Genomic DNA, 12573 nt, shown 5'->3' with positions numbered 1-12573 from the left:
TGCACCGTTTCAACCACGCTAGAGAGGGTGACCCAACGGAGAGGTTGATGTCGTTGAAGCAGTGCGGGTCAGTGGCGGAGTACCGTGACACCTTTGAGACGTTGGCGGCGGCGTTGAGAGGAGTTCCTGAGCCCATCTTCAGGGGAGCGTTTCTGAATGGGCTGCGAGAGGATATCCGGGCTGAGGTCAAGTTACACCGGCCCATTAACCTTCAAGAAGCCATGGACCTGGCCCAGCAGGTGGAAGACAGGAATGAGGCCCAAGACAAGTTTAAGAAGCTACGGATGGGCCGCATGTGGAGACCAGATGGGCCGGCCCGGGGTGCTTCTAATTTGGACCAGCCTAGGGGTAATTATCCCTTTGCTCAGAGCTACCTTCAGTCTAGCGGTTCGAAGGAGTTTGGAACCTTCCCACGAGCGAAGTCAGACTACGCTATTGCTCAAGTGGCGGCGACCAGCCGAGAACCGGGATTCCGACGACTTTCTAACGAGGAGATCCAAACACGGCGGGCTAAGGGACTCTGTTTTCGGTGTGATGAAAAATTTGGGTTAGGACACCGTTGTAAGAACCGGCAGCTGCAGGTTCTCTTGGTGGCCAGAGAAGAGTCAGAGTTGGAGGAGACGAAAGAAGAAGAGGTGGAGCCACCCGCTAGGTTCCCGGACGAGGAGGCAGATTTGTCTCTCAACTCGTTGCTCGGGTTCACCTCCTCTAACACGATGAAGGTAGTAGGAAAGCTGGGGTCCCGCCAAGTGGTGGTGTTGATTGATAGCGGAGCCTCGCACAGTTTCCTCTCCACTAAGGTGGTAGAGGAGCTGGGGGTACCCTGTGATAATACGGCTTGCTATGGGGTCCAGGTGGGGAACGAAATGAAGTTCCGGCAGCAAAGGTTGTGCAAGGGAGTAGAGCTATGGATTCAAGGTTTCTGTGTCATGGAAGACTTTTTCCCCTTTGAGCTGAGCTGCGCAGACGTGGTGCTGGGGGTTACTTGGCTGCGGACGCTTGGGGAAATCAGAGCGGATTGGTCTAAATACACACTGAAGTTCTTCAACAGCTCTCGTTGGGTAGGGTGGCAGGGCGATCCGACATTGAGCTGTTCCCTGGTGAGCCTTCACTCCCTTTCTCGGCGGTTTAAGTTCCCACAAATGGCATTTCTAATTGAGCTTTATGAGACCGAAATTAAGACTGTAGTTGAGGCCGGTCCAGCAGTTCCACCGGAACTGCACGGGGTGTTAGACCGGTTTGGGGATGTCTTTTCGACTCCTACAGGACTGCCCCCGCCTCGCGATTCGGATCATCGGATTGTTTTGACAGAAGGCGCCACACCACCGAGCATTCGGCCGTACCGGTACCCCTATGTCCAGAAGGAAGAGATTGAGCGATTAGTAGCGGAAATGCTGGCTTCAGGAATAATTCGGCCTAGTACTAGTACATTCTCTAGCCTGGTGATTTTGGTGAAAAAGAGGGATGGGAGTTGAGGTTTTGTGTAGATTATCGGGCCCTCAATCAGCTCACGGTACCCAACAAGTTCCCAATCCCAATAATCGATGAATTAGTAGACGAATTATTAGAAGAATTACCTCAGGTAGGAGCTAGGAATCAAGGGGTAATGACATAGAGAGACCTATAAATTTTCTAAAGCTCGATATGAGCAAGTGCGATAAGACAAAGTTTACATCAACATATTGCATCTCTCTATTCTATATCCGATAAATTTCTTGATAGAACCCTGCCCAGGCCTCCTTTGAGATTTACTTATACTAGAAGGGGTAAAAAGAGAAAGACAAGTGATGTGGTCAGGGCTAGTGACGCTGCTGAATTGGCAATTCTGTTATAGGAGTTTGTTAGAGAGGAAATATAGGGGAGGGGAGGTGCGCGAGGGAAGGCATCGAATCTTGTGAAAAGTTAGTGTTGGTCAATGCTCTCAATTCTATCTTTCTTTTCCTTTGGTGTTTGCTTTCTGTCATACTTCTCTGTAACTGTGGAATAGAGTGTTCATCAATAAAAGGAACCATAACCCATCTTTCTGGGTATTTTCATTCAGATTCCTAGTGTTAATTTCATTATCTTGATTGAGGCAGGGCAGGTACCTATCATTTCTCCATTTGAACATTAACACTCCCACATTGTACTGAAGTCATTACCTCCTAGTTTCCAATTAAGCTACATTCCCCAAACACCTAAACAAAACTAAATCATTAGGCCCTACAATGTAAACACGCAACTAACCAATATATCGAAAGCAATTACTTGACGGAGTTGCGGCAAATTGTTAGGAATAAAATTTACTCTGATCACTTCCTTGATAAGTGATCGAAGTAAAAAATTTGTTAAGCTGATAAATTGGTCAAATTATGTTTTGTTGTCAACCTATTCAAACCCCACTCTAGCTTCTTACAACAAATTCAACAACATAAACCACTTCTTCATGCAGCAGAAACTAATACAACCAAAGATAGAAGAAAGAAACCCACAACCATAGATTCCAATTTCCATCTAGCCTACTTTGTAATTCTTCAACTGTTCTCAAATACCTGAGATTAAGCTCAAGACCATGCCAGTGAACTCCAAATCTCTTATTTTCAATAAACATAAAATAAAAATGCACCCACTAAAACTTGTCATGAATAAATAAAACAAATACAAAAGTAAGGAAATCTAAAAATCCAATAAAGATAAAAGCATGTTCTAACCTCATTAAAGGCACAAACCCCAGAGCTCTGACGGCCAGCAAAAGACTCGTGAAAGTTCTTGATGTCCCTTGAAACATTTGGAACAAAAACATCATCGTACAGCCACAGATCCCTCGTATGCTCTTGATCAACTTCCACTATCCGAGACCCCGAAACTCCTTTGCAGTAAAGCAACCTCGTATCGAAGTTCACGTCAAAGCCCCGCCCCAAAGCCAGTACGGAGTTCACCGCCGTCTGCAAAGCCGCCACATTTTCCCCCATTTTCTCATTACCCAGCTCCCAAAACAACGCCGAATTTAAAACCCAGATTCCCGTTTCTCAATTCGACTCAAAAATTTTCCCGAGAAAATCCCTCATCCTCTGAGGTTTCCCTCTGAAGTTGTCTGATCGCCCATTTGGAGTTGACCAGATAAAGAAACACACAAATATACAAGTATCTACAAGAATATATCTCCGAAATCGAGATTCGAGTCAAATGATCAAGAGGAAAAAGATGTTCATGTTTTGTACCTCAAAAATTTTTATTTTTATTTTTATTTATGTGATGATCTTCCCCTGGATCTCAAAAGTCGTATGGAAGATTATCCCAATTCCCAATCTTCCTTTCTCTGTAAGGGTACTCTTGTGCAGTACAAGACAGTAGTTTCTCTCTCTATCTCTATCTCTCTCTCTCTCTTCACAGTAACTTTCTCTCTCTATCTGGTTCTACCATGTAACAGTAGTTTGTGTCTCTACCAACTTAAGACAGTGGCATTGACTTGAGTCTTTTTCTTTTTTGCGTTTTCTTAGAGAAATAAACTTAAATTAAATGGGGTTATTGAGGCGTACGTCGCGTGGAATTTTGACCTTTTGTTCAAAGGACACGTGTGAGTATGATTGGGATTCGACGGCTGAGATGATTCGAGAATATACTGACTTTGTTAGACTTTTCCTTTTTTTTTCTTTTTTTTTTTTTTTTTTTTGAGGGGTTACGTGGGAGTGAGAGCGATGGGGATTTTTTTTTTTTTTTTTTTGAAGGGGTTCGGGGGGGGGGAGGGGAAGGGGGATTTTTTTTTTTTTTTTTTTGGGGGTTTCGGGGGGGGGGGGGCGGGGGGGGTTTTTTTTTTTTTTTTTTTTTTTTGTAAGAGCGTGGGGATTTTGATTGAGCAATGAGCTCAAATGACTTTCTTTTCTTCTCCTCTCTTCGTCTAGTTTATCGTCCCTCTCCTTGCTCTGATTTGTAATATCTCGTCTTGATCAAAAGGTGTTGTCATCAATTTATCGCCTAAAAGTCTTGAAGTATGTGTACATGTTTTCCGACGTTGAATATGATCTAAACTAGATCATATACAAAGTGCATAGAATTAATAGAACTCAGTACAGATTCGACGCTTCAAAACAAAATGATATTCGCTACAATATTTTTGGATAATTCGTATCAGTGTGCAGTGAATTTTAGTGTCATTCCTATTTTAGTCTATTAATTTTAAAAGTTCTCACCGAACTGTTTTAAATATTGAATTTTTCTCACCTGACCTCTTATGTTTCACTTCTCGTCACAGAAAAATAGCATGTGGTTGGGAAGTGCAACTCTCCTTATTGCCATCCCTCCCTAGTTGGAGATTGGGAATCATCAACCATAATGATCAATGAGTCATTAAGAAGATCGGAGATGTCAAAGTTGGAGAGTGTTCGGAAGAAGCGGGTGGAGGATGAGGAGTTTGGCAGGATTTGTTGTTTGCAATCCAAACGGTTGAGGGACATGCAGGAGTGGAAATAGGAATCAAAGACAACAAGGGAGGAGGAAAGGTGGACAAGACAACTAGGGCGAGGGAGAAAAAGATCAAGGGCCCTGTCGCATGCTTCACACACACGCAGCTCGTATCTCAACGCCACGCGGTGCGGTTTGCTGAGCGCACCCGCGCGCCTTACAACCCTCCTCCTCTCACCACCACCAATGCCCACACACATCCTTTTTCCCTGCTCTTCCCATGCTGTAATTATCCTTTGAACCACATTTGCAACGGACTCTTGCATTTTAGAGTTTCAATTGCTGAAATTTTAAGTTTTGTTCCAACCTAGAAACGACAAAGTTCAAAGTGCATTAGTGCAGCATGGTCGGTAGCAAAACTCAATCAAGGTGACCATTAAAAAGTTTCACATCATACAATTAGGTCTTAATTAAGGCTTGATTCATTTCATCAATTCAAGTTTAGAATTCAAGTTTTACTATAATAAAAAACTCTCAGAAACAGTCACATCTAATTTTTTACTACAGTAAAAAACTCTCACATAAAATCACATCTCAACTCAAATTTAATACTCAAATCAACGAACTAAATGGACCTTAAATCTCAACATGGAGCTGAGACAATGGCGTTTAATTACGCGTAAACTCATACGCTTATTTTAATGTTAACAGATTTGTTATCGATCATTTTAACTTTTACAAACATATTTAAATTTCATCTCACAGAATATCAAAGAGACAAGTATTTTCGGTTTAACGGCACACCTAGAGTCGATAACCATTCGTGTATCGTAAGAATTTAGCATGTTCATATACCAACATTTCCAGTTATGTAGCTTCAATGCCTAGTTTAAACCCAGTATGAACAAATACTATACTAACATTTCAGTTTACATTTATGCTTTAATCTCTATTCATAGAACCGTGACCTTGACAGAAAACCAAAATGCATGACCAAGACGATAAAAACTAAGGGAAAAAAGTTGTTATAATTACCGGTGAACTATATACCTCTAAAGAAGGTAACATTGATATGAACAGAAAAATGTTCAAAACCATGTATCTTCTTTACAATAAGGTTAACTAGACTACGTGAAATGGCCGACTTATCCTTTTTTTATTCTTTCCGCAATCAACATTGTTTCTTCATTGGCATTTTCCGCAGTATGCAGATCATTCGTGATTTAGGCTGAGTAATCACAAACTTGTTCGAAACATTTTCTAGTGCATGCCTGTGTTCCTCAAGTTGGAACCCAAAAATGACTTCAAAATAGACCCGCTCATTGCGGGTTCTTGGTCTTCCTTGCGGTAAACAATTGCCGAATAAAAGCAAACTTTCCTCTTGTGCGTGCAGATAAGTCATTCATCGAATCATTTTCATTACTAGCAGCTGCATCGTTAGCATCGGAATCTAGTGAGGGTGGTGCTGGTGAAAGTGTGAAGAGAAATGAATTGAGCATGCGCACAATCTGGCTGAAGCTTGGCCTCAAGTTGGGGTCTTCAACCCAACATGATTGTATGATGAAAGCAAGATCGGGAGAGATGTTCTCAGGCATACTAGGCCGCTCTTGCTGCATTATTAGAGAATAGTTTATCAATCACCATCAGTTTTGCACATGACAAACTAAAGCTTTTTACTTCCCCTTGTCATCTAAAGTTAAGCTATTACAAGTGGACACAACACAAATACACCGTTACGAGCATGGCTATATTTATAGTAATCACCAAATCTGTATGCAAATTAAAGGATATTAACTCCGCGCACCTTAAAAGCAGCAGCATAGGCAGCCTGCAAATTTGACATGCCTTCAAATGGCATGCGGTTCGTTAACAGTTCCCATAACACAATTCCAAAGCTGTATACATCAACTTTGTTGTTGTAGTGCTTCTTCTCTCCCTGACGCAATGTCACAGTGCTATACAACTGCAAAAGGCATACAGACATTTGGGGAAACAGAAATCGACCAATATTTTAGCAAAAGCAGTGTGAGACTGTAAAAAGAGCAACGCGATTTTTTATTCAACTTTGTGATTGACAGCAAGTCCATGATTCAATATGTTACAGCAAAACGATCCAAGAATATATTGTTCAAGTTCAAAGATTCTTGTTTATTTATTTATTTACTAAAGATGTCCAAAATGTTTAGCTGTTGTATTGTACGTTGTACTCAATTCTGTTTATCAACCAAAGAAAAACAACAAAATCAATTCTACAGCCCCCGCCTTTCGAATGAAAAAATCAAAGTCAAAGTCAAAGGAGAAACTATTGACTATTCTCGTCTATCCACTTGAATAGACAATATGTATGTATACACGTAATGATTTGTTTGATAATACGTTGTCAACAAAAAAACCAAACATTCAAGCAAAAAAATAAATAAATAAAATAAAAATAAAACCCAAACAACAACAAAATTTCTCGTTGTTGAAAGAACTATAAAACGCTAAACAATAGACATAAAGTTTATTTGCTTTGCATAATAAGTGTCGAAGTAAAATTATGACATCTCTTAAAGCCTTGAAAAATAATAGCAAGTGTTTAAAAGAAACATTCGATTCAAAATGTGTCTATAAACAGGGAATGTAAGTATGTAACAAGGTAGCCCTCAAGGGATCAATTCATTAACCCTGTAAACATTCAACTTGTCCAAAAAAAATGGAAAGCAAAAACACACGATAGATAGTAAAATCACTATCGTTCATTCATTTATTTATTTAAACAAAAAAGCAGATCTAGTTTAAACAATAAAATGACAATAGCCGCAACATACAAACCTCAGGAGCCATCCAACGGTAAGTCCCAGTTTCTGCAGTCATCATCTCAGTCACCGTTTCTTCTCTTGCAAGGCCAAAATCTGCGAGCTTCACAGATTTCTGATTCGCCGTAAGCAATAAATTGTCTGCACCATCAAATCACATCTTTGTATTTGTAAGTGGCAGTTTAATGAAAACGCATTCTTTGCATGTAACAAGCTATACATGGTCCACGAAAAACTAACTGCACGTAACACGAAAAACTAACTGCACGTAAAATGCCAATTACCAACAGATCCAAACATGAGCAAAAAAGAGAAGGAAAATTTTAGACACAGGTATTCATGCTTGGTACATGAAGATGTGTTTTATTTTCTTTTATTTTTCACCCTTAAATGGTTGTTGCTGAACTATAGCATACACTAATCAAGGGAAAGCACATTTCTGAACAAAGTCTACAATCCAGCAGATCTAGAATTCTACACAAGGAACATTGTTCTTGGTTTTGCTGGATAAACGAAAATAAAGCATTAATAGCAGCCCTCACTCCTGCTCTACTCCAACTAACTTCAGCCTCAGTGTAAGCTTTAACACGTTTTATGCTTCCAAAGAAATTAAAGAGGAAGAAAATCACATCTAGTGTTTCCAAGTTCCGACGAGAGGGATATGTTTTAGAATAAATACTTTACAAACATGATATATACTAACAACAAAATTATTTCATTCAGTTATCTAGCAATAACAAACTCAACGATGAATATTGCTTAAACTAGGCAAAAAATACCAGGTTTCAGATCTCTATGTATGATCCCATTGGCATGTAGACATTCCATTGCACGAGCTATGTCAATAGCAAACTTTACAGCCACATGAAGGTCTAATTTTCCAGGACGAATACCGACTAAATATCTCCGGAGTGACATCCCAGGCAATAGTTCAGTTACAATCACCATTAAAGGATCTTTACAAGCTCCAATAAACTGCAAAGGCAAAAGAAGTGTATGAACACAGTGGAACTAATAAGATAGAACACTATTTAAAGGGATAAAAAAACAAAAACTAAATGCAAACCCTTTAACAGTTGACCAAAATAGTTTCATAGACAATACCTTCCATTTATGCTGGGAAAGAACTTTCAAAGATGTATATACTTAAAACTTACCTTGACAAGGTTCTCATGTTTAACTCGAGACATCATGTTAACTTCGCGGGCAAAACGATTCTCCAGTGAAGCTCTTTCTTCATAAGTGCTCCCACGATGGAGAACTTTGACGGCAACAATTCGATCACCATACCTGGAAAACCAGTATAGAATGTATCCCAGATGAAAGATGAACCACTGTAAATAATCCAACCCCTGATACACAAGATTTTCTCTGCCTTCTCTCTCTTTTAAAACTATGAAACAAGTAACTCTAACTACTTAACAGAAAACACAATTCATTAGCATACTAACGGGCTCTTATTCATCAGCACATGTTATTAAATTGAAAACCAAAACCATATCTTATCTTTAACTGAGCATAACTGTATCATTTCAGAAACCTGGCTCTGCTCAATGTGCTCATTGCATACAGAGCCCTTGTCTCAACAGGTACGCCAAGGGTAACTTAAGCAATTGACTTGCATGATTTAAGCCATTTTCTTCTTTGGTTACAAAATAAAGTCGCAACCAAGATAAATTCCTGAAAAAACCACCATATAAATTCTCACAATAACCATCTCTACATGAACGAAACCTCATATAGTAGGCCAATCTAATAAAGTCCAAGTCCAACAAATATAAAAAACTTACACAAACACTATTATCCAACAAAGAATAAATATAAATAACTTGTTCACAATAGTTTCAACGATTGCGGCCGGTAGGTTTCAAAACAGAACACCAATAGCACACGCCCTCAGATTAGAAGTTGACACTGACCTTCCTTGATAGACTTTTCCATGCGCTCCCTCACCGATTTTCGACCCAATAAACAGTAGTTTCGGGTCAACCAGCAAGTTCTCGTCGATCGTCAACTGCGGGGCGGTTATTGAACCATTCCGCGAAACAGAATTCGGGTCCATCTCGACAGACCTTGGCAAAACCGGTTGCTCATGTCTCCTCTCTTCTTCTTCCTCTCCTCCTCCTCTGTTCCTCTCGCTGCAACTCATGGTTGCAACTCCTCAAATTATGCCCGATTTCCCCATATGAGCCCTCTCTCTCGAAAGTAATCACTCAATTCTCATCTTTTTGAATCATATTACCGGTCAACTTTCACCAAAAATTTCTTTCAATTTGCATTTCATCAAACCATCAAAGAACCAATATCTAACCCTTCCTCTGAACACCAAGACTTTCTCGTCCAAATTTACCATTCAGAAAGCTCGCTACGATTCCACGACTTTCTTCTCCAAAAATGAATAATCTTCTCCGGGAAAATTTACCGCTTTCCCGGAAAATAACCGTTCAAAGTTGGAAACTCAATGAGAAACAACTTTGCTTGAGCTCGAAGACTCGTTTTCCGTGCAGTTTATGAAAAGACGAATCTTCCTCCTGGCAAAGAAAACAAGATATCTAGTCTAGATACAAACACAAAAAGAAAGCAACTTACAGTCGACGCAAAATAAATTTTCACGAGAAAATTTTGCTCCAAGAAAGAGAAAATTATAATAATAATAAAAAGTTAGAATCACCAATCTTCAACCTCAAAGTCCTCGGTGAAAAATTTTGCAGTTCTCGTCCGCAAAAATTTATAACAAGGAATTGAAAATCTAAACCCTAGAGAGTCCTGGAGACTCTTTCTCTCTCTAGAAATCGCATTTTTCTCTCTCTACGCACTGAGCGGACAAGAAGACGCTCCGATGAAATGGAAGATATTCAAAGTATCTGTTCCGACGAGGGTTTAAAAAGTGAGGAACGAAAATATTTAAAAATAAAAAATATATATAATCAAAAAGAAGGGAAAGTAAGGGAACCAATGGAAATGCGACACGTGCGGAGCACCGAGACGAGGCGTTTTCGTTTGTTGCGTTTAAAATAGCGACTCAGCGATTTGGACGTTCTTGGTCTGATTTGGATGCTTACGTGGCGCACTCGTATTGCACGGGTCCTACAAGAGTCTGGCTAAAGCTGCTTTAGCCAAGGCTTAGCTCGGCTTCAAGAGGCTTCAATTCAGCTGGGCTTGGGTTATTTGGGTTCTTCTTTTTCTGCCTCGTGCTCGACAAGACAGAGACGCTTTTATTTCTTGGAGAAAATAAGTCAATATAAAAAATTAAAAAAATATATAGATCAACTTTTAGTTATAAAAATTAATAAGTCATAAATTATTAAGTTATAGTTTATAATTAGATAAGTTATAAATAAATTTGTCAAGTTATGGTTCATAGTCAGATAAATTATGAATAAAAATCGTGATTTATTGACAATAGCTTGTTAAGTTATAGTTTATAATCATACAAATTATGTATAAAAACAGTAATTTAACCTATTTATTAACTTAGATAAACTATTGACCTATTAATTTTAATTCATCTCAAGTCTTGACGTATTTCTCTTTTTCTGTCTTATTTCTCTTGCCACAAATTAACACATTTGAAAAGATAAAAACGTTGGGTGCGTTTGGAATTTGTTCCAAAACGTTTTTATTTTTTGTATGAAAATGAAAATAAAAACGTTTTTATTTTCATTTTGGAATCATTTCTGAAAATGGGGGGGGTGCTGACACCAGCTGGATGAGCGACGGTGGGCATTCTCCGGCGTCTTCTTCGGCTGGAGAAGAGAGAGAAGAAAAAAAAACTGAAATCCGTTTTCAGAAAACGAAAACGTGAAAATGAAAACGTATTTTTTTCGTTTTCAGTTTTTCACAAAAAGACAAAAATGTTTTTGTTTTTGTTTTCTAACACAAACTTCGCCAAACACGTTTTTCATTTCTCCTTTCAATTTTTTACTTCGAAAAACGTGAAAAATAAAAATAAAAACAGTAACAAACAGACCCGTTATTTTCGGGAGTACTTAAAAGTATTTTTCCAATTTTTTTCCTTTTTTTTTTTGAAAAGTCTATCTCTTTTTTTAGCACTGCTATAAAGCTCACTCACTAGCACCTCTCCACTACATATGTTAATAATAATTGTATATTTAATATTAAAAAATATGGTATAATATATTATTTTTATTTTCACCCCAATACATAATACTATTTAAAAAATTAAAATTTTTTTCTATAATCATTATGTTTTAAAAGTTGTAAAAATAAACTTTTCCTTTTAAAATAAAGGAGATTCTCTTGTACCCCTAATGTACTGATAGGTTAAGTTTTTCTAACCGTTTGATCTGCGTACTTTTAGCTTTTACGTGATTTTATGTAGATCTGACAGATAAAAAACATTGCCTATCGATATGTTGACGTATCGGAAAAGATCCCTTAAAAAAATTAAAAAAAGCAAAATTGTAATAATTACGTGAAAAAGTAAACATTTCAACTAATAGTAATTAAATGTTAAATTTTCTATATGTTATACTTATAGCATCTCGAATGCAATGCTATATTAATATGTCAATTACAAATTTAACATTTTGGTGTAAAAAATACTCTCCAATGCAATGTTATTTATTGTGTCAAATTTTTCATATACTATACTTTGTGGCAAATTTCTCACCAAATATAGCTTATGGAAATTTGGTATTTGATTACTATTGGTTGAAATATTTACTTTTTTCATGTAATCAATACAATTTTTATATTTTCTAATTATTTTAAAAATAAAAATTTACTTTTACAACTTCTGAAACTTAATAATTACAGAAAAAAAAATATTTAACATTTCAAATAGCATTATGCGTTAGAATAAAAATAAAAATAAATATATCATATTATAATTTTTTTATATTAAATATATAATTTACATTAATATTTACATTAGAGATGATCTTAATAAAAAATATACCATAAAAGGAGCGCTAAATTCAGACTCTCATTCAAACTCTTTTACATACAAAGTGCTAAATTCAAACTCTCATTCAAACTCTTTTACAGACTCTAGTCTCTTCTATTATCATTTGTCAATCTAATTTTTTTCTCCGGCCCATCTTTTTCCGTTTATGTGCTCGCAGGGGTAAAAAAAATTCAATGAAAGGGAAGGCTTTGAGACCTGATTTATTAAGAGCGTTTACATATATATACAACACAGAATCTGGTAAACGGGAGAATAGCAATAGATGATGTATAAAGTTCTTTTTTTTTCCAGGTAAATTAATACATGAAGCTTTTGTTTGTATATCGATTCTTCCAAGCATGAAAAAAAAATCATTAAAACTAATTGGCGTGAAAACATATAATCTTATTTTTTGTTAATGGCATCCCAATTCCCACAGTCCTTTTTCTAATTTGTAGAAACGTAATTTTTTTACGAAACAGAAGG

At 37.6% G+C, this 12573-nt stretch overlaps 2 protein-coding genes across 3 annotated transcripts in view; both read right to left on the bottom strand.

The window, feature by feature from the left end:
- LOC21404812 (MACPF domain-containing protein CAD1) overlaps positions 1-3671 on the bottom strand; it is an 18564-nt gene extending 14893 nt beyond the window's left edge. The window contains exon 1 of the mRNA XM_024162125.1: positions 2691-3671. Coding sequence (XP_024017893.1) covers positions 2691-2951 — 261 coding nt within the window. The 5' untranslated portion in view covers positions 2952-3671. The remainder of the gene's footprint in view (positions 1-2690) is intronic.
- A 1502-nt stretch (positions 3672-5173) lies between these two features.
- LOC21404810 (serine/threonine-protein kinase STY13) lies at positions 5174-10046 on the bottom strand. Of its 2 annotated transcripts, none has more exons than XM_024162126.1 (7): positions 9850-10046; positions 9098-9709; positions 8336-8468; positions 7958-8153; positions 7195-7319; positions 6185-6343; positions 5174-5990 (listed from the first exon to the last, which is right to left on the bottom strand). In XM_024162126.1, exons 2-7 carry the CDS (start codon positions 9325-9327, stop codon positions 5700-5702), a joined length of 1134 nt encoding a protein of 377 aa, XP_024017894.1. In that variant the 5' UTR covers positions 9328-9709; positions 9850-10046; the 3' UTR covers positions 5174-5699. The 2 variants fall into 2 exon arrangements, with proteins under 2 accessions (XP_024017894.1, XP_010091091.1); XM_010092789.2 differs by having other exon boundaries at positions 9861-10046.
- Between the last annotated feature and the right edge of the window lie 2527 nt (positions 10047-12573).

This window comes from Morus notabilis, unplaced genomic scaffold, assembly GCF_000414095.1.
Source record: "Morus notabilis unplaced genomic scaffold, ASM41409v2 Scaffold442, whole genome shotgun sequence".
In the NCBI taxonomy this organism is placed as follows: Eukaryota; Viridiplantae; Streptophyta; class Magnoliopsida; order Rosales; family Moraceae; genus Morus; species Morus notabilis.
This window is presented reverse-complemented; position numbering and strand designations above follow the sequence as displayed.

Coding starts and splice junctions, on each gene's coding strand:
- LOC21404810 (XM_024162126.1), bottom strand. CDS start 9,327: ATGAGTTGCAGCGAGAGGAACAGAGGAGGAGGAGAGGAAGAAGAAGAG. Junction 6,344..7,194: donor ACCGTTGGATGGCTCCTGAG/GTTTGTATGTTG, acceptor TGCCTTTTGCAG/TTGTATAGCACTGTGACATT. Junction 5,991..6,184: donor CCTATGCTGCTGCTTTTAAG/GTGCGCGGAGTT, acceptor CTAATAATGCAG/CAAGAGCGGCCTAGTATGCC.